Source organism: Paramisgurnus dabryanus, chromosome 11, assembly GCF_030506205.2.
Source record: "Paramisgurnus dabryanus chromosome 11, PD_genome_1.1, whole genome shotgun sequence".
NCBI classification, from domain to species: Eukaryota; Metazoa; Chordata; class Actinopteri; order Cypriniformes; family Cobitidae; genus Paramisgurnus; species Paramisgurnus dabryanus.
This window is the reverse complement of record NC_133347.1, coordinates 9,542,565-9,566,698: the sequence shown is the minus strand read 5'-3', so window position 1 is coordinate 9,566,698 and position 24,134 is coordinate 9,542,565. Positions and strand designations below refer to the sequence as shown.

The 24,134-nt window shown below is 37.8% G+C and overlaps 1 protein-coding gene across 2 annotated transcripts in view; it reads left to right on the top strand.

The window, feature by feature from the left end:
- The window catches only part of ttc39a (tetratricopeptide repeat domain 39A), a 32,915-nt gene extending 9,022 nt beyond the window's left edge, over positions 1-23,893 (top strand). For both annotated transcript variants that reach the window (XM_065248493.2, XM_065248494.2), the window contains 17 exons: positions 2,973-3,077; positions 10,133-10,264; positions 13,877-13,920; positions 14,311-14,378; positions 14,551-14,615; positions 15,748-15,847; positions 15,994-16,059; positions 16,319-16,427; positions 16,553-16,620; positions 17,714-17,773; positions 17,869-18,030; positions 18,284-18,375; positions 18,663-18,783; positions 18,990-19,101; positions 20,812-20,926; positions 21,154-21,270; positions 21,403-23,893. In XM_065248493.2, the coding sequence (XP_065104565.1) occupies positions 2,973-3,077; positions 10,133-10,264; positions 13,877-13,920; positions 14,311-14,378; positions 14,551-14,615; positions 15,748-15,847; positions 15,994-16,059; positions 16,319-16,427; positions 16,553-16,620; positions 17,714-17,773; positions 17,869-18,030; positions 18,284-18,375; positions 18,663-18,783; positions 18,990-19,101; positions 20,812-20,926; positions 21,154-21,270; positions 21,403-21,520 (1,654 nt within the window). In that variant the 3' untranslated portion in view covers positions 21,521-23,893. The remainder of the gene's footprint in view (positions 1-2,972; positions 3,078-10,132; positions 10,265-13,876; positions 13,921-14,310; positions 14,379-14,550; positions 14,616-15,747; positions 15,848-15,993; positions 16,060-16,318; positions 16,428-16,552; positions 16,621-17,713; positions 17,774-17,868; positions 18,031-18,283; positions 18,376-18,662; positions 18,784-18,989; positions 19,102-20,811; positions 20,927-21,153; positions 21,271-21,402) is intronic.
- The last annotated feature ends 241 nt before the right edge of the window (positions 23,894-24,134 follow it).

The following is a 24,134-nucleotide window of genomic DNA, read 5'->3' as shown; positions in this document are numbered from 1 at the left end:
ATGTATACCGTACATATGTATACCTATTAGTAGATATTAGACCATTTTTAAAGGGTACTGCCCCAGTGACAGCTGTAGTACATATTTTGACCATCAATAAGCCAACCAACGTTTAGTTAATCCATCCACCATCTCTGATTAAAACTCTGTTGACTCCCAGTCTTTTTCATGCTGCTAGATTATGATTACGTTATTTGAGCCGGAAGTGCCTTAAGCATCAGGAGATGACAGCATGGAAGTCATCTGCCAGTCATTACTCAGGCGAGGAGACCCGATAGCAAACCTCTCTCTTATTCTGCTGGTCTGACAGTAGCCTGAGCCACTAGACGTAATCCTATTGGTCCAAATGGTTCCTCCACAAAGAAGGTCTCTTTGTGGACACCCATTGGAATGTAAAGATGTGGTGCTCATTTAGTCACACTTTTAAATTTGATTTGCCTCAGCGGAGAATGGACACATGCATCCACATAAAGAAGCTATGTGAACCATTGTTTTAAAGTGTGTTTAGGAGAGGAAGACTGTATGTAAGAGCTTGTTGGGTATTATCAGATTAGGCAGCGTGCTTAGTAGGGCAAGGCAGAGGTCAGGAGTCAGGACCGTTACAAATTTGAGCTCAATTTAGAAATTAATTAAATTGGTGTTAATGTAAATTAATGTGTCGCTTTTGCGGCAATGCATTAGGCTTTGGTAATGTCTTTCTTCATTAAAGGTACTATATGGTTAGTGTTGCCTGAATTGGCTGAATTGTTGGGGTGTTTGTAGGCCAGATATAGAAATAAAAATTCAAAAATTCCATTCCTCATTCCTATGGTATCAGATCCACTGAGGTTGTGATTCATCAAATTGTAACAAGTATAAACAGCAGCTCCATAAGAAAAATCTCATTTTATGAGCTGTTAGGTCTTGTCTTTTGGCTCGGATGCCTCTGACATTTCTTATTTCACAGAGATTTTATGAAAACCCACAACTGCAGTAAACAAACACATGATTTTTGCATTAAAGTCATAGATGTACACATACACACTTACTCACCCATGTGTCAATGCGTTTAAAGGTAACAGCGGTCTCACAACTCTTGGATCTAAATTGAGAGACTTGAGTTAAAGCTTCACGTTCACATGAAACAGCCTGTGTGGAGGCAGTGTGAGATTTTCTGCAGATGCTCAGAAAGACCTGCTGTGTGAGCATGAGCTTCCTGTCCAGATATAACACCTGATCACAGAGACTTCACAAAAGAAGTCTTTACGGGTCCAAAAACCAGAAGTCCGACCTGAGTGGGTTCGGGTCTAAAAGTTTCACGACCTGAAATATCTCACGTGTGAGTCCTTTTCTAAACCCCCTCTGTTTGCCAAGAATGCTTGCAACATCGTGTGGCTGGCGGTAGGTTAATTTTGGTTGAGCCAAACCTGTCAATCAATTTTGATGCACATTTAAGCGGTAACCTTGAAGTTGTCGCCAGAAAGCAAATAAAAACAAATAGAGCATCGTGTCAAATTGGTGGCGAGGCCACCAGGGTTTCTTTCTGTCTGACTGGTGCGTGCGGGGCCGCACACTGCACACATGTCGGTGATGTTTACATTCGGGTCCAGTTGGGTTAAAAATTTGCCACTGGGTCGGACTCGGTTCTTATTTTCTCAGTGTTTTTTCCGGTCAGGTCTTTTTTTAAAAATTATTTATTCACGTCATGTTTGGGTCATTTCGTGTCGGGTACATTTCTTTGGACACGAGAAGACTTCTAATTCACAAGCTATCGTTTTGCTTCAAAGCACAACCATTACATGGATGCGATCAGTAGTGCTGATGTCTTATTGCTTGTGTTTCTATTTGTGTATTTTATTATATTCAAATGAAGGTAGGAGAGCTTTCACCGGGGCAGTATATTTTTTAAAAGTACCCAAAAAGTGCATGTAAGTAACTCAAAGGTACATATTGGGAGCTAATGTATACATATCTGTACCTAAATGGTACATAATTAGCTTCTATCTGACTGCTTATTTCCAGTACTAATTTCATGTCTGATTCATTTCGGAGTTCACACTTGCTAAATATGATCCGATTTCATTTACGTTCCGCAGTATAATTTTCCTTTTTACCTCAAAAAGCAGGTAGTCCCACAAATAGTTTGGATTCCCATGGTGAAAATGGGGCTTTTAAACCTTTTTAAAGGGGTACTGTCCTGGTGACAACATTTGTACCATTTTTTTTTCTGAAAGTGTAGTACTTTTAAAATGAATTTGGTTTGGTTAAAGAGCACCAATTATCCGATTCACAATTTTACATTTCCTTTGGTCTGTAGTGTGTATTAGTACATGTTAACAATATGCAAAAGGTACAAACCCCAAAGTAAACAATGATGCGAGTTATCGTCTCCAACGTAAATCTCTTTTCTTGGACCACAACAAACACATGGATTGTATGCAACAGTTTACTTCCTGGGATTGGAGATGTAGACAAGACCGAGATTATCATAATTCCTCCCGCTTCGGACACACAGCCTGTAAGTTAACTCCTGTTAGCATTGCCTTGTGAGCGAATCTTTCAAACATGGTAAGGTGCGTTGCATTTCCAGCTGATGTCAGAGTTATTCAGACCAATCACAACGAACAGATTAGCTGGCCAATCAGGGACACAGCGCCTTTCAAATCAATGTGTGTTGTTTTAAAATCAGTGCGTTTCAGAAGGAGAGGGATATCTGAAGCTATATAATTTTACAGTGTGTGGAAAATAATTGTACGCAAACACTTTGTATTATACCAAATACACAAAGTAACATGTTTTGTAGCAATGAAATAGTCGCACTTTAAAATCATTGGAAATAGATTTTTTGAAAATATTGTTCACCCAAAGATGAAAATGAAGCTGTGATCATTTACTTTTAAGTTGCTTTTTGTCATCTTGGACTCTTCACATTTCTTTCATTTTTACTTTCATATGATCCATCACTCACCTCTGTTATTATCTGTGTGTGTTAGGTCTGCGAACTCTGACCTGTCTGTGTCGCTTCAAGACTGCATGACAGCACTGGATCTGTTTCTTTCAAATGAATTTGAAGATGCTCTCACCAGACTTAAGAGCAGGTAAGACTGAACTTGTTTCATTAGTCTAATACAATGATTGACCTGCTGGGAGCTGGAATGATTACCGAATGCGGAGAGGTTTTGCTCTGAGAACATGTCTTACTAAATTTAACCCTCAATACACAATAAGCCCTTATTATTTATTTTAGGTGTGGACTTGGGGTGGGCTTTTTTGGTTTGGGTCAGTACACTCTAAAAAATGCTGGGTTATTGGTTTACTGGTAATCCACGTTTTTTATATTTGATCCAACAATGTGTTTAAAATAACCCAGCATTTTTGGTTGAAACAACCAAGCATGGGTTAAATTACAACCCAGCGTGCTGGGCTCGTCCCTTTTTGAACCAGCGGCGGGTTAAAAATAACCCAGCATTTTTTAGAGTGTAAGTAACCATCTCTCCACACCCTAGCAAATGCCCACATCTCCCTTGCAACCCCATAGAAAGGTGCTCATGTACAACAATGGGTAACAAATAACTTAGGATTTTGGGTGGAATCGTCCCAGCATAGGTTAAATTACAACCCAACGGGTTGGGTTTGTTCCTTTTTGATCCAACAATGGGTTGAAAATAACCCAGTTTTTTTTTTTAGATATTAAACCTGCTCAGTAAAGAACAAAGCTAAGCAGACTATTTTGGTATCTTCCGTGTTAATTATTATGTGTGTTGCAAGTATATTACATAATCTGCATTAAGTTGTTCCTGTAACATTGTGTCCCAGTATTTTGTAAAGGTGAGGTGCAGTTATTTATAGTCAGTCATTTAATTGAATGTTTCTCAGTTAAATCTCACAAAACCCAAACCGTATTGAATAAGTTCTCTTTTGTGTTTATCACTATACATTTTTTGTTCTCACACCACTACCTGTTTTTAAAGTTTGTAAATCTGGGGGAAATAATTCAAGGCCCTGGGAAGAAAATATACATACAGTCGTGGCCAAAATTATTAGCACCCTTGGTAAATATGATCAAATAAGGCTGTAAAAAATTAATCTGCATTGTTAATCCTTTTGATTTTTTATTTAAAAAATTCACAAAAATGTATCCTTTCATTGGATAATAACAATTTAAAATGGAGGGGAAATATCATTATGAAATTAATGTTTTTCTCAAATACTCGTTGGACACAATTATTAGCACCCCTAGAAATTCTTATTGGTAAAATATCTCTGAAGTATATTCCCATTCATACTCACAATTTTGAGAACTCCAACATGATTGTAAACACAAAATCATTCAGCTCTGGCTTCTGTTTCACAGAAATATAAAGAGGAGGGGAAACAAAGCCTAAATTCCCTTAATCATCCATCACAATGAGAAAAAACAAAGAATATATTTCTGATGTGCAGCAAAAGATAATTGATCTTCACAAATTGGTGAAGTGGCTTTAAGAAAAGAGCTAGAGCAGTGAAAATGACCATTTCCATCATCAGGGCAATAATTAAGAATTTCCAACCATCAGAAAATGTTACAAAACTGCCTGGAAGAGGACGTGTGCCTATATCGTCCTAATGTACGGAGAGAAGGAGAGTTTGAGTAGCTAAAGATTCTTCTAGGGTCACAGCTGAAGAATTGCAGAAAATTGTTGAGCCTCTGGTTCAGAAAACCTTTTAAAAAATTGTCAAACAGAACCTACATCAACACATGTTGTTTGGGAGGGTTACAAGAAAAATTCTCCTAGCTCATTCAAAAACAAACTAAAGCATATTCTGTTATCAGCCATGACTGGAACTTTAAATGGGAATGGCTTCTATGGTCAGATGAAACTAAAAAATGAGCTTTTTAGCAGCAAACACTCAAGATGGGTTTGGTAAACACAGAGAAAAAAAGTACCCCATGTGTACAATGAAATATACTGCTGTGTTTTTGATGTTGTGGGCCTATATTTCTGCTGGAGGTTCTTGACATCTTGTTAAAATACATGGCATCATGGATTCTATCAAATACCAACAGATAAAAAATCAGTAAGTCACTGACTCTGTTAGAAACCTTATAATGGGCCATGTTTGGATCCTCTAACTGTACAATAACCAAAACACAAACCTCAAAAACAACACAAAAATGGGTCACTGAGCTCAAAACCAAGCTTCTGCTATAGCCATTCCACTCTTCTGACTGAACCCCACAGAAAATGAGAGAAGTGAACTGAAGAGGAGAAGCAACAACATGGAGCTGGGAATCTAAAAGGCCTGGAGTGATTCTGGACGAAGGAATGATCTCTAAACTCTTGTCAGGTGCTTTCTTACCTCATCAGGCATTATAGGAGAAAATTTAGACCTGTTAAACTAGCAAATGGAGGTTTTAACAAGTATTGAATAAAAGGGTGCCAATAATTGTGGACAATGTGAATTTGAGAAAAACATTTATTTCATAATCATATTTCCTCCCATTTTAAATTCTTATTATCCAATAAAAGAATACATTTTTGTGAATTTTTTTAATGAAAAATCAAAAGGATTAACAATGCAGGTGAATTTTCACAGCCTTATTTGGTCACATTTACCAAGGGTGCTAATATTTTTGGCCACAACTGTACATAGATACTTGTCATTGAAAGTGCTTGAATCTATTTTATGCAAGAAGTTTTCTGGAATAAAAATCCATATTATTCCCTGTGTAGTGTAGGATAATATCATAAAATTTCTAGCCTTTTAAGCACACGTGCTAAACTGTTCACTTTAAATGCTTGTATCTGCTGTATGCGAATGTTGATTCACACTAAAATGCGTTTTTGCATAGTTGTGTTTGACACATGAAAACGTCTCCGGTTACGTATGTACTGTAACTTTTTTTCCCTGAGAAGGGAACAAGACGCTGTGTCTCCCTTGCCATACTTCCTGCGTCCCTGTAACGCCGTCTTTGGCAATATTTCAGATAGCGATATACTTCCTGGCTCCCGCGTCACCCTCTCTTTGTCGTTAAGCCTCACCATTGGTTACATTTTATTTACACATTCAGACGCACTTACCCCTGGAGGCGTCCCCAAAATGTCAACGCAGTGACGCAGCACAAGTTCCCTCGAAAGGGAACTGTAACAATGTATCTTAAAAGGTAACACGATGTAACCTTGCTCTCACTTCAAATTTGTCCCCACATTTAGTCCTTGAATTTGAGGGTATTGAACCTGGAAAGTCCTTGAAAGTTCCTTGAATTTGAAGGTAACTAAGATGTAGGAACCCTGTATTGTCCTCACCACTTACAGCTGTGAATGGGTGTGCATCTTTGTGGGTATTATAAATATGTCATAATTTATTTGTACATTTTCCCCAACTTTGTGTCATTAGTTGGTATGAGTAGCAGCTGTTGTGTCACCCTTTCATCTATGCAGGGTATAAACAAGCATAAAAAACGCTTTCAGGAAGGAAATGGTTTGAAGGAGTTTACATAAGGACACAGACGCAGACACAGATCACACTGCACCATTAATCCTCACTGTTTGAACTTGCACAGTGAAGTCACAGTTTTGTGATAGATCTAATGGGTTTGCTTTAGTCGCGTCCCACCCCATTCCAACCAGCAGGGCTTGGCCACTAAAGGCGTGGAGCTTATGAAGATACACTTGTGTGGAAGGAGGAAGGGAAGCTACAAACAGAGAAATATAAAAGTAAAGAGAGAGAAATTGTGAAAGAGAGAAATGCTTGACTCACAAAACTCCATGTCTGTACATTTCCAAAGGTGGAAACGATGCAGAATATTAAAGAAGACCAGATCGGAATTGAGGGGGAGACTGGTTACTACTCCTTTTGTTTTTTGCCCAAAATGACACTGGTGTTACATTGGTAATGGGACGGGCTTTTTGGCCATATTCAGCTCACTTTTAGGTTCACTTTACCGCAAAATTTAAATCCTGTTATTATTTACACATGCTGACAGAGTCAGACCCATGTGACATTTTATCTTCGAACACAAAAGCAGCTAATTAAATGAATAATTAATTGGGCAAAATCAATACAATAGCAATACATTATCATTTATTTGAATGCTTACAACACTCAAGAGTGCGGCTCACTAATAAAGAAATTAAAAATAACACGACATCTTTATACAGCTCATTTATAATGATTGTGTTCCATGACAAAGCAGGTTTGTCTCCATGTTAAACATTAAATTGCACATTTCTGTGGTATGCCTTTGGTATGCATTGTGTAGGGATGGTTCACAATGGTTATGTAGTTAAAGTGATCGTTCACCCAAAAATGAAAATTCTGTCATCATATACTCACCATTTTGTTGTTACAAACTGTTTTACTTTCTTTGTTTTGCTGGACACAAAGGAAGATATTTCGAGCAATGTTTTATAACCTAACCATTTTTTGGCACCATTGACTTCCACAGTAGTATTTTATTTTATACTATGGAAATCTTCTGTTTCATGCTTCACTACAAATATCTTCCTTTTTGTTTAACATTTATACAGGTCTTTAACAACAGAAGGTGAGTAAATGAGGACAGAATATTCACTTTTGGGTAAACTTTCCCTTTAACTATCATCCACTGACGTTGACATCTATTCCTGTACAGCCGTCACACCGGCATTAGTCTATTTCTAAAGGTGAACCTGTTTAACTTGAGTCTCAAGCCAGGAATGTTGGACCAGTAGTGTCACATTCTGTCTTGTTTGTCCACATAATAAAAAAGAAACACACTAAAAAGTTCTGAAAAGCAGTATATACTCTTAAACAAATCAAAGGGGGTCACAGTTGTAATTTAACCTATGCCTTGTTGTTTGACCCAAAATGATAGGCTGGGGGAAATATAAAAACATTTTCTGGGTTAATTTAAAGGTGCATTGTGTAACTTTTTAAAGGATCTCTACAGAAAGGCAATATAATATACATAACTACACTCACCTAAAGGATTATTAGGAACACCTGTTCAATTTCTCATTAATGCAATTATCTAATCAACCAATCAATGGCAGTTGCTTCAATGCATTTAGGGTATGTGGTCCTGGTCAAGACAATCTCCTGAACTCCAAACTGAATGTCAGAATGGGAAAGAAAGGTGATTTAAGCAATTTTGAGAGTGGCATGGTTGTTGGTGCCAGACAGGTTGGTCTGAGTATTTCACAATCTGCTCAGATTTCTGCAAACCATTTCTAGGGTTTACAAAGAATAATGTGAAAAGGGAAAAACATCCAGCGCAGACCTGTGGGCGAAAATGCCTTGTTGATGCTAGAGGTCAGAGGTAGAGTCAGAATTTGGTGTAAACAGAATGAGAACATGGATCCATCATCCCTTGTGACCACTGTGCAGGCTGGTGGTGGTGGTGTAATGACGTGGGGGATGTTTTCTTGGCCTACTTTAGGCTCCTTATGGCGCTTTTCCATTGCATAGTACCCCACGGTTTAGTTTAGTTTGGGTCGGGTCAGCTTACTTTTGGGAGCTTTTCCATTTGGTGCAGTACGTAGTACCCGATACTTTTTTTCGTACCACCTCGGTTGGGGTTCCAAGCGACCCGAGCTGATACCAAACGTGACGCGAAAACACTGTAGATCACTGATTGGTCTGAGAGAATCGTCACGTCATCGCTATAATGTAAATATTAGCTTTAGCTTACTGCTAGCTTGCGCTCTCTCAAGCAAACATGTTGTTATCTGTGTTCTGCTATAAGTTTCCAAACACCCTTTTAGCGATGAAAAACATCCGCAGGTTGAGAATCCGGGACACCATAACAGTTTTTTCCAGACTTGCAGTTTGTGGCGGCACATTCGCGACGTGCACGTCTGCATTATATATGCTTAAATGCAACTTGAATGAGGCTCAGCGGAGCGCCGTCGACTGACGCCACGGGTCGGGTGTTTGAACAGAAACTGTCATGTGAGACAGAGGTAGTTATAAACGCGGTGTGCAAACATCTATTTGTGGTGGCCAATTTTAATTTTGTGGCAGACTGAGAAATAAATGAATGTATGGGAATGTACAACAACGCTCTAACGTGTATGATGTCACAGCAGTAGGCAGCGTAAATATAACGAAACGCCTATAATCCCTCCCACTCCGAAGTGATACTAAACTCGATGGAAAAGCTAACCACGCAAAAGTGAGGTGAGCTGACCCGACCCAAACTAAACTAAACCGTGGGGTACTATGCAATGGAAAAGCACCATTAATGTCAACTGGGCATCGTTTAAATGCCACAGCCTACCTGAGCATTGTTTCTGACCATGTCCATCCCTTTATGACCACCATGTATCCGTCCTCTGATGGGTACTTCTAGCAGGATAATGCACCATGTCACGAAGCTCAAATCATTTCAAATTAGTTTCTTGAACATGACAATGAGTTCTCTGTACTAAAATGGCCCCCACAGTCACCAGATCTCAACCCAATAGAGCATCTTTGGGATGTGGTGGAACGGGAGCTTCGTGCCCTGAATGTGCATCCCACAAATCTCCATCAACTGCAAGATGCTATCCTATCAATATGGGTTATAAAGAATGCTTTCAGCACCTTGTTGAATCAATGCCACGTAGAATTAAGGCAGTTCTAAAGGTGAAAGGGGGTCAAACACAGTTTTAGTATGGTGTTCCTAATAATCCTTTAGGTGAGTGTATACTATCAGTGGTGTAAAATGAGGCGTTTTAATCTACATACACGCGGGTCCCTTACATGGAAGTCGCCATTTCACGCCACCATGTTTCTACAGTAGCCCTAAACGTACAAACTCAACAGAGCGCATTTTGTATGTTGTCTCAAATGATGATGTGTTTGTCCTGTGATGACTACCGTAGCTTTACTAAATGTTTCGAATTGGAGGGGTGAGCTGTGGACTAAGCCATTGGTTGGTTGGTCTCACCACTATGCCCTTTACTCAACGACTGGGTTTGTCCCTAGCATTTTTTTACAATGTATATTGCTTGTACATTTTTATTGTTATTACAATTCCATTCTGTATGGTTTTCCCTAACCTCTCTTTTCCTCCCAGGTCTCACTGTCGTCTATTTAATGTTTTTAAGTGGTTCAAAGATTAACTTTCTCTCACAGTCATTGAGTCACGCCTCATCTGCTGTACTATATATAGATCTAATGCAGCATCTTGCATTGTGTTCTTTGGCAGGAATAAGGACAGCATGTATCACGCGCTTACGTATGCCACCATACTGGAAATGCAGGCCATGATGACCTTCAACCCCGAGGATATCTTGACAGCGGTAAACACTATGAAAGAAGCACAGGCTTTGTGCCAACGGTGCGTTCCCTAATTTTCACAATATTATGATGTCATTTTGCAATATTTTAGATTGTTTTATAATGTACAAAAATATATATGCATAAATTGAGGTCAAAAAATCTGAGACATTTACATATGAAGAGTTTGGTTCTAAAACGCAATAAATCCATTTTGACTAATTTGGGTAAAAATTTGTTTTCTATAACCTGAAAGTGACAAGATGAAAACCCCTATTTTCTAAAAAATAAATAAAAATAAAAATTACTGTAAAATGTTTTGGTCCTGCTCGATTTTCGTTAACTTAGAGAAAATAATAGAAAGTTTTTCATAAGATCCCCTGGGGTCAATGTGTTAGCATGACAGAAGCTTGATGCTGTCGTGTGAGAATAAGCAACAGCCGGCATTTTTTCTTCTCTCGAGTGCCTCTCACGTAAATTATTAGATGTTGATGGCTTACGTTTTTTCCCCATCACAGAAAACCACCACAGGTTTATCAATGCCATCAAAATTATTATGTTGTTTTTGTTTGTTGATCACAAAGTACAAAGTAGATAAGGAAAACTAGGACTCAGTGTATCAATGCGCCGCCATTGTTGTTTACAATGCGTTGATTGGTGCTTAAAAGTTTAAGCCATAAATGGAATATAAGCATCAAAAGATGTGGACATGGCAACACAATAGAACACTATTTTGAGATTATGTCACATTTGTATTGGTGATGTAATTCTCAACGCAGGTTTGAGACTATCACTGCATACCAGATGGCAGAGGAATTTCAGAAGCCAGCGTCACACTGTGTTGGGGGGGTGTCAAAATCTGCTTTATGCACACACACCCTCTGTAACTCATTGTCATTCCAAGGCCTATAGCAATGAAATGTGACTGCCAGCTGATTCCACTAACAAACACACACACAAGCTCTTTAACCTCTATACGTCAAAATCTGTCTGTGATAATAGTAATCAAGTACAGGGAGGTTAACCGGTTTTGTCACAATACATTCACTTATAAACCCTTTAAAAGCAGCATGACCTCAATTTGTACAAATAGACTTGTAATGGATACACAGATCTGTGCTATGGATCGTCTCTTACCAAGTCAATGTATGTTGCATGTCTTTCATACATTTAGACCACTGAGGGCCGATTATAAAAAAGGAAATATTTCAATTTTTTATAAATTAAAGGCAGATGGGATATTTTAAAAAATTTATAAAAGTTTAATAAAAGTTTTTAATGTTTTAATAGGAAGTTAAAACTTATACTGCAAAAAATGAATTTCAAGAAAAAAAATCTTAGTATTTTTGTCTTGTTTTCAGTAAAAATATCAAAAAATTCTTAAATTAAGATGCTTTTTCTTGATGAGCAAAACGACCCAAGAAAATAAGTCTAGTTTTTAGACCAAATATATCAAATTTAAGTGATTTTGTGCATAAAACAAGCAAAAAAAATCTGCCAATGGGGTAAGCAAAAAGATCTGGAAAATTTTTCTTAAACACTAAATTAAAAAAAAATTGCTTGTTTTATGCACAAAATCACTTAAATTTGATATTTTTGGTCTAAAGACTAGACTTATTTTTTGGGTCGTTTTGCTCATCAAGAAAAGCATCTTAATTTTAGAATTTTTAAATATTTTTACTGAAAACAAGACAAAAATACTAAGACATTTTTTCTTGAAATTAATTTTTTGCAGTGTATGACAGTTTAACAAAGGAAAAGACGTTCTAATCTTTCCAAGTAGCTTTTGGGAATCTGTTTTAATACTATTTGGTGTGCATGTACCCCAGATTGGGAGACAGTAGAGTGTGAAATTCAGTGCCACATTTAACAGTTACAATGTTAGAAAAAAAAGTAAATTCATGGTTCCTTACCTGGCAGTACCCTTTGAAAACGTCCTAATATATATCATTTAAGTACAAATATGTGTACATTTTGTGTCAATATATACTTCTGAGGTACTAATATGAACGGTAACACTTTACTTGAAGGGGTGTTCATAAGACTGACATGACACCTTCATAATCATGACATGACACATGCTATAAACATGAAGGAGATTTTATGCACGTGTCATTTGTTCAATTATGTCATTTTTAATGCAATGGTGAGATTGTTTTAGATGTCTTTGTTATGACAACTTGACATTAACCAATACATCATAACTTGTCATGACTTGTCAAGACAACATAACTGACCACTTTTTACCAGCAATACAAATTTACATTATCATTAAAATGTCATTAAGTGTTAATAATCTGTCATATAGTTTTATAACAGCGTCATTAATATTTTTCTTGACCTCAACTACAGTGGTACAAATATAATTTGTCATTAAAATGCCATTAAGTGGTAATACTCTGTCAAATAAGTTTAAAACAACGTCATTAATATTCTTCAGTTCATAATGGGTTTTTTAAAGTTTCCTCCAGGTGTTTAAGAAATAAAATCAATGATTCAATAATAATAATAGTAATTGACATTTATTATAATTAATTATATTTTATTGCATTTGGAGAGCGATTCACCAAAAATTAAATGAAAACAGTACAATAATGCGTTAAGCCATGCAGCGTTGGGTTCTATCGCTGGAAAAACAGTTAATTACATTAATTAATTAATTCATTTAATGAAATGTTTTGCTAGTTTTTTCTTCTATTTCAGGAAATTTTATTTTTTTCAGTAAGTTGTCAGTTTTTATATATTCAGCACATAAAGCTAAGTGTAATATTTTGATGTGTCTGTTGCATTTTGTAAAGGTATTTAAAATGATTTGACAGTATAAAATGACAGTTTAATGTAATGTTAACGCATTAAGCTAGGTAGTTTCTTAAGTTTTAACAATTTCAAACAATGTCATCTTTGCATTAAAGTGAAAATGACACTTAATGACAGTTATCATAAATGTGTGCATAAAATCTCCTTTATGTTCATGACACGTGTCATGTCATGATTATGAAGGCGTCATGTCAGTCTTATGAACACCGCTTCAAGTGTTACCATATTAACTCTTTAGGTGTAAATGTGTACTTTTTAAGGGCAGTGCCCCAGTGCAGCTAGGGTTCATTTTTTCCTAAAAGTGTACAGAAACTCAAAGCTTTGCGGTGTTTATGTCACCTACAGGTCTGAACCCCCAGCATGTATTAGCATGTCTTTTATTTGTGTAGAAATCATACTATCCCAGAATAATTTACATTTGCCCTTCAGAGGTGAAGAAAGCACACAGCCAGCATCTCAGATGTTTTAGGTCACGGTGTCCAATCCTGCTCCTGGATGGCCGGTGTCTCTGCAGAGTTTTGCTCCAACCATAATCAAACACACCTGATCCTGCTAATCAAGGTCGGACTAGAAACTTTTAGGCAGGTGTGTTGAGCGAAGTTGCAGCTAAACTTTGCAGGACACCGGCCCTTCGCGACTAAGTTTGGACACCCCTGTTTCAGTTTTTTTCTTAGATATACAATAAATCAAGCTATTTTTTAAATCTTTAAGTTCATCTGCTGTACTGCGACAAGCTTTCACACACTCAGATTCAAACTGAGAATTTAGCAAAGACTTTAGCAGCCGCCAGCCCCTGCCATACTGAAAGGCCATTGTGTTGTTTTAATACAGGACTGAAAAGTTTTTGTCATTACAGGTACCGTAAAAAGTCTTCTTTGAACAGCAAAAACATAACAGAAGGTGGGTGTCTAAATATCTCACAAAATTATATTTTGATAATAAGTATGCATTGATAAAAAAAATAATATTTAGAGATTGTTATTATCTACATTGGCCCCAAAATGAATTGGGACATTTAGGCCACACATAAACATGCATGAAATGTTTGCATTTATATAAAACAAAATATAAAACAAAGTAGCTGTTTTGTAAAGTGATACAGCATTAAGGCAAAACATGAACAAACTTGTTGGGTTTTATAGATTATAAAGCATATTGTTTATAATTAAGACAAATGTTCTGCACACTTTCTAGTAGTGTTTTAAATTTTGTGATCAACTATAGCTTTGCAAAGCTTTCTTGTCTTGTCTTGATACTGTTATTATGATTGTATTATTGTTATGTCTTCAGAGGAGCTCCATGCTGAAGTGTGTTATGCCGAATGCCTCCTCCAGAGGGCAGCACTCACTTTCCTGCAGGTGTGTCCATACATTTGCCTTTCATTGTGTGGCTAAATGTAATCTGCTTTGCTCTGTTGTTGTTTGAGTGAGTTAAAAGTATTACTGATAAGTAAATGAAGTTGTTTTTCTGAGATTTACTCAACCTATATGTCTAAATTGGTTCATGTTCTTGTATGATCTGCTTTTGCAGGATGAAAATATGATCGGCTTCATTAAGGGAGGAATAAAAGTGAGAAACAGTTATCAAATATACAAGTAAGACCTGCTCATTGTCTATCGTTCACATTTGAGTTATTTAATGTTAATTACAGAAGACTTTAATGTGTTGCACCTAAACATTGTTTTGTGTATTACACAGTGGCGGCTCGTGACTGCTCATCCGAGGGGCGCAAATTCAAAATAAGTGTTCGGAGTGTCATGTGTGTTGCTTGTGTTTACAAAAGATGTGTTTGTTGCGTCATGTGAACCATGTGCATCACGTGTTGAGTCAAAATAAGTGCCTGCTGCACACACGTCAAAACCTTTCATGATAAAAGCGACACTCACGTTCACGAAATACACGCCAGACACTCCCTTAACAGTAAACTCTGATTGCGCATGAGATTATGCGAGTATCTGGCAACCGCGAACGTCTCTTGTATCATAAACCCTTTAGACGCATCTGCAGCAGGCACTTATTTTGACAAGACGCGTGATGCACATAGGATCACTCGACGCGCCAAACACATATTTTTAAATAAGGAACCACACAAAAGACGGGCTACATACATGTTGTGACGAACTTCACATCGAGCGCCCTCGAAAAAAAAAGTCACCGGCCGCCACTGGTATTACAAAGAAAAAATCCCTAATTCCATGCAAAACATTAACAAAAGTATTTCGGAAAACAAACACATTAAAAAAGAATTGCATGCATATGACCGTATAAATTATATTACTTAAGTAATCATCACTTAAGTTTATTTCACTAGTAAGTTGGTTCATATCTGGGCTAAATATCTAAAGGTGGTAAAAGATGTCTGTAGTGTAAATAATATTTCGTCAGAAACCCAAAAACTGCTGCATTCACTAGAATTGACCTTAATGGGTTATTTAAGTCAAAATTGGCACATAATGATGTCATTGTTAAGATTCATATCAGGTACATAGCTTCATAAAATAACAACAACAATTTGAAGACATCACTTTTATGCATCTGGCAGATGCTTTTATCCAAAGCGACTTATGGTGCATTACAAGGTACACATTTTGAATCAATATGTGTGTTCCCTGGGTTGGAACCCTGGCCTTTTGTGTGAGTTTGCGTACAAATTTGTGCATGCACGCTTAAGCGTATCTGTTTGCATAAGTAATGAATGATGTTTATTTTATGTGTGTCAATTATAAGGGAGCTACATACTGTCCTCAAGTCCTCAAGTTATGTTAATGGTGACAATCACAGTCATTTTGAAGGAGGCGTTAAGCTCGGGGTCGGGGCATTTAATCTGGTAAGTGTGTTATGCTATCCGTTGACTTGTGTCTTCTCCTTTAGATCTAAATTGAATTAAAGTTTAACAACCAACTTTTATGAATCCTTGCACTGAGTTCACTGGGTACAGGGCTGTTTTCTCAACCCTTCACCTGTTTCTCTTAGATGTTGTCGCTGTTGCCAACAAGGACTCTCAAGTTGTTGGAATTTGTGGGCATCTCTGGTAACAAAGTGAGTATTGTGTAGTGCCGAGCTTAGAGCTTCGGCTCTGCTCCGTTTGGCGTGTGCAGACGAAATTGAATCTTACCTTGCTTATTTTTTCTAGCAGTAAGGTGTATGTAGGTGCATGCTGGTGCTTTAAAATTGGGTCGGATATAGCAAGCACAAATATATGTGAATGACAGCCCGATCTGTTTTTAGTGTGTGTTTCGTCTGTCTTGGGTATGTTTGATATTGTTATCCTTCAACCCACTTGTTGTGCGTGTCATAGGAGTTCGGCCTAGAGCAGCTTCAGGAGGGCTCAGCAGAGCACACGCTTAGGTCTTTAATATGCACCTTGATGTTACTTTGCTACCACACCTTCATGAGCTTCATATTGGGTAAGAAAGATTTTCACCAGCATGATGTCATTAAAACTATTCTGCTTTTGAACAAATAACAAGACATGCATGCAAAATTTATGAAAACTTTACAGCAACATTATGTGTCGACTTGTGTGATTTAGGCACTGGAGAGGGAGATGTGGAAGATGCTGAAAAATTGTTGGCGCCTTATCTGAAAAAGTATCCAAAGGTAACCAAAACAGGAGGAATCTGAAGTTTTTCCAAATACTCATTTTGACACATGATCTGTTTAAAGGCGGGGTGCGTGATTTTTAAAAAACACTTTGGAAAAGTGAGTCGGGGGAACTACCAAAACACACTTGTAGCCAATCAGCATTAAGGGGCGTGTCTACTAACCAACATCGTTGCCGGAGTTGCGTATGTGTGGGGGCGGGTCTATCAATAGAAGGTCCAGATTCTATTGGGGTGGGGGCGTGTTTGTTTAGGTCATTTCAAATGTCAACATTGGCTTTCAGAGATCATGCACCCTGCCTTCAATGATGTTATAAATGTGACCCTACCTGTGAAAACCCAGTTAAAGTCTTTTTTATTTACTGTTTTTACATAAAATCATCCTACATAAACCATGTAAAATAGACATTCTGTGAAAATATAACCTTGATATCTTTACAGTCCTTCCAGAAAAAAAATGTGATTGCTGCAGGTAAAAATCCTTGATCTTGCGGCACGTTTTCTTAAAAAATGTAAGATATTTATGCTATTTTATGCAATGAAATTGCGGGAACTTGCAAAAACTGCAGGAACTTGCAGTTGGGGTTTGCAGATTTTTAATGATGTTAACGTTGCATAATTACGTCACTTCATAACGTTCCCATAGCAACAGGGGACATGGCTGCGCTTGTGTGAAGTAAAGGCAACATTTATCAACTTTCTGCTAAGATATATGTGACTTTTTGCTACGAAAAAGCGGGGATTATGAAATCATGCAAAATATGCGGATATTTTGCATGCGGAAATCTGCAATTTATGCGGCGAAAGTGCGGCGTATTTGAAAAAATGCTGCCCATGCATAAATAATCAGACTTTTGCTGATTATCCATTGAATCATCCGATCGCATAATCGCGTTTTCCTGGAGGGACTGTCTTTAATAATTGACTGTATAAGGTTAAAACTGATCAAATCAGTGAATAAAATCAAACTTTGATGCTCCTAATGTTATAAATAAATTATAAGACTTTAGCCTCATTTTCAGAGACATGGTCACAAACAACATGATTTACAATAGTTAAATAGACACTGAAAACTACTCTGTGCCCTTTAGGGATCCATCTTCCTGTTTTTCGCTGGCCGAATAGAGGAAATCAAAGGAAATATAGATGCTGTAAGTGATTGCTAGTCTTTTATCTAATGCATTAAAAGATATGGATTTTACCAGTGGCACGCATGTGCTTCTGTTTGCATGTTTGTGTCTTGCAGGCTATCAAGCGTTTCGAGGAGTGCTGTGAGGCTCAGCAGCACTGGGAACAGTTTCATCACATGTGCTACTGGGAACTGATGTGGTGTTTTACATATAAGAGGGAATGGAAGATGGCCTACATCTATGCAGACCTGCTCAGCAAGGAAAACACCTGGTCGAAGGTGAAACCCTTAACACACGGTTTATTGGTAGAGGTTACTTGATTGATTTGTGTGAAACAAAATTGACATATTTTAATTTTCACCTTTGTACTACATGTGTTAAAATGTGGAATTGAGGATTTGGATTTGAGATTAAAGGTTGTGCTGGTTTAAAATGAATGAAGGATGCAGACAGTTAATCTCCTGCTGGGGTATTTGTGTTTGCTATGCAGTTTTAATCCCATCTGTTTCTTTCACACACTTTTTCCTGCAGGCCATGTATGCATATATGAAAGGTGCTTACCTCAGCATGCTGAGTCGGGAGGAATGCCGGCCGTTCCCAGAGAATGAGGTGGAATTGTTTAGGTAATGGCAAAAGACGTGCTTTATAAAGGAAGTATTTGAAATAATAAGCTTTTTATTGATGTATGGTTTTTAGGATTGGACAATATTTGTCTGAGATACAACTATTTAAAATCTGGAATCTGAGGATGCAAAAAAAAATCTAAATATTGAGAAAATCGCCTTTAAAGTTGTCCAAATTAAGTCCTTAGCAATTGTAATGATAAATGCATTTATATATATATATATATTTACGGTAGGCTATTCAATATTCATTAATACCAACTTGTGGTCTGTTTCACACTCTTTAGACAAGTTCCTGGTCTGAAGCAGAAAATAGCTGGAAAGTCATTGCCCACAGAGAAGTTTGCCATCAGAAAAGCTCGACGCTATAATGCAGAAAATCACATTCCTCTTCCTGCACCACCATTGGTAAGTACCTGGACTTAATGAAACAACTTTGCAGTTACCTACCTAAATTTTATAGATTATGTATTATGGCCCTGAGAAAACGTGATGTGTTTTTGCATTTGTGTCCATGCTTGGTCTAGTCACAAATGCATCAGACGCATCTTTTTGAATGGCCTTAAAAGGTCAAGAAATGTGACCGTCTTAACTCTTGAATCTTGACACAACAGGAAATGATGTATATTTGGAATGGCTACACTGTGATCGGGAAGCACAAGGACCTGACTGAAGGCATGCTGAAGACTCTGAATGAGGCCCAGCAGAAGATCGAGCAAAGTCCAAGTAAATTCTTGCAAAAATTATAGCTGTGTCCCAATTCCAAGGTTGGATACTTTGAAGGTCACTTCCTTCGAAAGTGAGGATGAGATCTTCGAAAGATGCAGCATTCTCATTTCGGTTTGCTACCTGGACTTTGGAGGCTGCATGCTTTAAAGGATTTGGTCTTCGAAGGATGCAGTCTCCAAAGGCTGTGTCCTTCAAAGGACTCGGTATTCGAAGGATGCAGTCTCTGAAGTTCTCGTCATTCAGGTCTTGATCTTCGAAGGATGCAGCCTTCTTATTTTAGTTTTGGACTTTAGAGGCTTCAAAGGCTGCGTCCTTTAAAGGACTCGTCTTCGAAGGATGCAGTCTCCGAGGGCTGCGTCCTTTAAAGGACATGTTTTTCAAATGATGCAGTCTCCAAAGGTCTTGCACTTTAAAAGACTCTGTCTTCAAATGATGCAGCTGCTTCATGGACTTTTGAGGCTGCATCCTTTGAAAACTGAGTCTTTGTCTTCGAAGGCTGCGTCCTTCAAAGGACTTGTCTTCAAATTATGCGGTCTCCGAAGGTCTTGTCCTTCAAAGGACTTGGTCTTCAAAGGATGGAGTCTTCGAAGGTCTCATCCTTCCAAGGACTCAGTCTAAGAAGGATGCAGCCTTCTCATTTCTGTTTGCTTTGTGGACTTTTAAGGCTGCATCTTTTGAAAACCAAGTCTTCGTCTTCGAAGGCTGCGTCCTTCAAAGGACTCGTCTTCGAATGATTCAGTCTATGAGGGCTGCATCCTTCAAAGGCCTGGTTGTCGAATGATGCAGTCTCCGAAGGTGTCGTACTTTAAAAGACTCTGTCTTCAAATAATGCAGCTGTTTCATGGACTTTTGAGGCTGCATCCTTCGAAATTCGAGTCTTTTCCTTTGAAGTCTGCGTCCTTCAAAGGACTTGTCTTCGAACAATGCAGTCTCTGAGGGTGGCATCCTTCAAATGCCTGGTCTTCAAATGATGCAGTCTCCGAAGGTCTTGTCCTTCAAAGGACTTGGTCTTTGGGTTTGCAGCTTCTTCGTGGACTTTTGAGGCTGCATCCTTCAAAAACCGAGTCTTTGCCTTCGAAGGCTGTGTCTTTCAAAGGATTCGTCTTTAAACGATGCAGTCTCTGAGGGCTGCATCCTTCAAAGGCCTGGTCCCCGAATGATGCAGTCTCCGAAGATCTCAAATTTAAAAGACTCTGTCTTCAAATAATGCAGCTGCTTCGTGGACTTTTGAGGCTGTATTCTTCGAAAACCGAGTCTTTGCCTTCGAAGGCTGCGTCCTTCAAAGGACTCATCTTCGAACAATGCAGTCTCCAAGGGCTGCATCCTTCAAATGCCTGGTCTTCAAATAATGCAGTCTCCGAAGGTCTTGTACTTCAAAGGACTTGGTCTTCGGGTTTGCAGCTGCTTCGTGGACTTGTGAGGCTGCATCCTTTAAAAACCGAGTTTTTGGCTTCGAAGGCTGCGTCTTTCAAAAGACTCGGTCTTCCAAGAATACAGTCTCCGAAGGTCTTGTCCTTCAAAGGACTCGGACTTCGAAGGATGCAGCCTTCCCATTTCAGTTTGCTTTGTGGACTTCGGAGGCTGGATCCTGTAAAAGTTGTGTCCTTCAAAGGATGCAGCTTCTGAAGTCCACAAGTCCACAGGTTATCTCTCACTATTACCTTATTTTCTGTATTTTTAAGTAATGTCTTTATGTGTTTTCCACAGGAACTGAGTTCACCACGGATGACCTGTGTGTTGTCAGTCTGCTTAAAGGACTCTGTCTCAAACACTTGGGCCAAAAGCAGGAAGCCGAACATTACTTCACTCTGGTCCTTTGCAAGTCAGTATGAATCTTAGTAATCATATAAAGTGAAGTGTTGCAGAATTTTTTATGAGGTCCACAGACTATTCCTAGTTTTGGCCCTAACAAACTTGTACAAAACATCCAGTGACGTACAGTTAGATGATGAGTCTGACCGGTAACATTATATGTTTGTGGAATCCTGAATGTGGTTTTAAGTTTAACAACAATCTCATTAATCTCTCTCTCTCTGTGTGCCTATTTAGTGAAAGTCAGATAAAATATGATCACTACCTGGTGCCAAATGCTCTTCTGGAACATGGTTTACTGTGTTTGGAGAGCGGCAGAATAGAAGAGGCCATAACACATCTGGAGACAGCCAAGTGAGTAAAATGTGCTCTCCGCTTTTCCTCAGTGTATTTTAAAACATTTATACTGCTACATAAAGATCAAATTTATATTCAGTCATTCCCTTGTTAGTCTTTAAAACTATTAACCATAATTTCTTTGACTAGGCAAAATTACAAGAACTACTCAATGGAATCACGGACACACTTCCGGATTCAGGCTGCACTACAGAAGGCGCGAGGGACGGCTGTGAACGGAGACCAGTGTTCAGCCTCCAGTCCTTAACAGGGGTCACCAATGGGGTCATAGCAGCCGAGAGGAATAAAGGAAGCCTAAAACAGCAGAAATAAACATATGAATCATACAGGACATACAACTACAGGCGCATGAACAGATAGGGCACAGTAATGACGCTATTAAAATAAGTAAATGTACCATTATTGTTTTTATTAATAGTAGTACACGTAGTACATGAATAATAATAGCTAAAGATATTGTGCCAGCGCCAGTTATTTAGGCTACCTTTAGATCTTATATTGGTAATGCTCTCCACAACCTTTGGCCACCATGTGACGTAAGGAGCCCAGACATAGCTGTGCCTTTTGGCCAATCATAATGCATTTTTTATTTGGTTTTGAACACACAAATAGTTTACTTTGCAATCTTTGGAGGTTAAATAGCTTATAAGTCCATTGATAAATGCAACTTTTCAAAGCATGGATGATTATTTGGTTTGAGTATACAGTAGCCTTGTCAAATCTTATGCAGAGGATAAGTCACATGTCTTTGTGTACATAATCGCTTTTAGCAAGAAAAGAATACAATGTACACTGGAAATTTGGGGGATTTATTTAGCTATTTCTTTATTTTGTATTTATTCACTGTTACATTGGCTTCTAAAACTGTCCAGGTTTAAGTGGGCAGTTGAATGTGTCTTTTAGAAAGGCGGTCTCCTTCATGTGGACTTGGTCCAAATCGTACTCGAGCTCAAACAAACAAGCCTTTGGATACATGCAGGGCAGGCTGGTGTGCCAGTTTTAACCAACATGAGGGATGCATTGATAACCACTACAGCCTTACATTATTAAAGGAGAGAAACTTTAAGCTGGCTCAGGACAGAGGAATAGATTTTGTTCAGTGTATGAATGCTACTTTATGGAGCTTTTCACCGTAGTGTGAAATTAACAGTGGCAATTTTCTTCTCAATTGCAGTGTATTTTTTGTTTTAATTGTGTTTTAAATGTATTTATCCCAGATTTATTAAATTCCATTGAAGGATTGTTCCACTGCAATGTATTTATCAGATCCACTTCAACTGAAGTCTTATTTTCATCAAGCAAAAAAACATGTTTTGAATTATAAATGTCTTAGCAATGAACTATTAAATGACATGAGAGGCCAAAAATTACATTAACACTCATAAATGGCAAAGAAAAAATGTATGAAAATGAATGATGAATATCAAAATATGTTTTTATTTGTGACCCCACCTGTGAAATCTAGGAGCATCAAAGTTTGATTCCACTTTAAAGTGCACCTTTTATCTCCATTATTACAAGATGTAATGTAAGTCTCATGTGTGTGTGCACTAAATGTGTTCAGCTCAAAATGCCCTACAGATAATTTATTATAGCATGTCCAAAATGCCCATTTGCCTTTGTGTGTACATTTAAATGCAAATGAGCTACTGCTTCTCACTCCCTTACCAAAAGAGACAGTAAGCACTTTCAGTTAAAACATCGTTGAGGGAAAAACTATGGTAATGCAGGACTGTAGGTTAGTGGCCGTGGGCGGGGCTTTATCAGTGTGACATCACATTAACAAGAGAATTGTAACAGCATGTCAAATAAGACTGCTTTGGTTTAAAAAAATTGTGGGGTGGTTGTGTTCACACACTGCCAACACACATCTATCTCCAAACACCTTGTAAAAGTGGATTTTGCATAAAAGGTGCACTTTAATGGGGATATATCATTAAAATCTGTCTTTTTCCATTTTTAAGCGCTATAATTGGGTCCCCAGTGCTTCTATCAACCTAGAAAGTGTGTAAAAGAACAACCCAGTAACTTAGTTTTTATAAACCGTTCTCTGCAAGCATGTGAAAAAATAGGTTGTTGAAATTTGGCTCCCCTTGTGATGTCAGAAAGGGATAATATCGGCCCTTACATTTTTGCTCACACCTACAAAGTGGCAATTTTAATATGCTATAATAAATTACCTATATGGTATTTTGAGCTAGAACTTTACATACGTGTTCTGGGGACACCAAAGATTTATTTGACATCTTAAAAAGTCTTGTGAAATGTCCCCTTTAATCTTTTGACAGGACCGTACTCAATCAAGGTTATATTTTCACTGAATGTTCTGTAAATTATATAGGATGATTTTATGTAGAAAACTGTAAATCACAAAAAAATGACTTCAGCTGGGTTGACTGGCACAATTATCTCATTGAACATTCTTACTGATTCAGATTGATTTTACAGACTTTGGGCTATAGAGGTCAGCAAATCCTGTATGTGGTGCATGGCTACTGTACAAATCAATAGACAATCCTGTAAATACTGGACTTACATTTTGTAATTTAAAAATTAAATTATATAATATCATTCCAGACATTGCTTTTCTCTATTTGGATTAAAGAGACTTATAATCTTGTGTGGTGTACATGACATGACCGTGACTAATCCATACACAAATATCTCACCTATTTATTTGTTACACATTATTTAATATAAAAAATAGGCCTATATTTGTGCTTAAAATCTTTTTTTAAACAGCCTTACCTCAACTAATTTATTTTAATTAATGCAGATATCCTGTCTACACTCTAACTGTGTATGTGTCTATAGATCGCTTTATTTAACCCGCACGATTAATACGCCTAGTAATGCGGTCA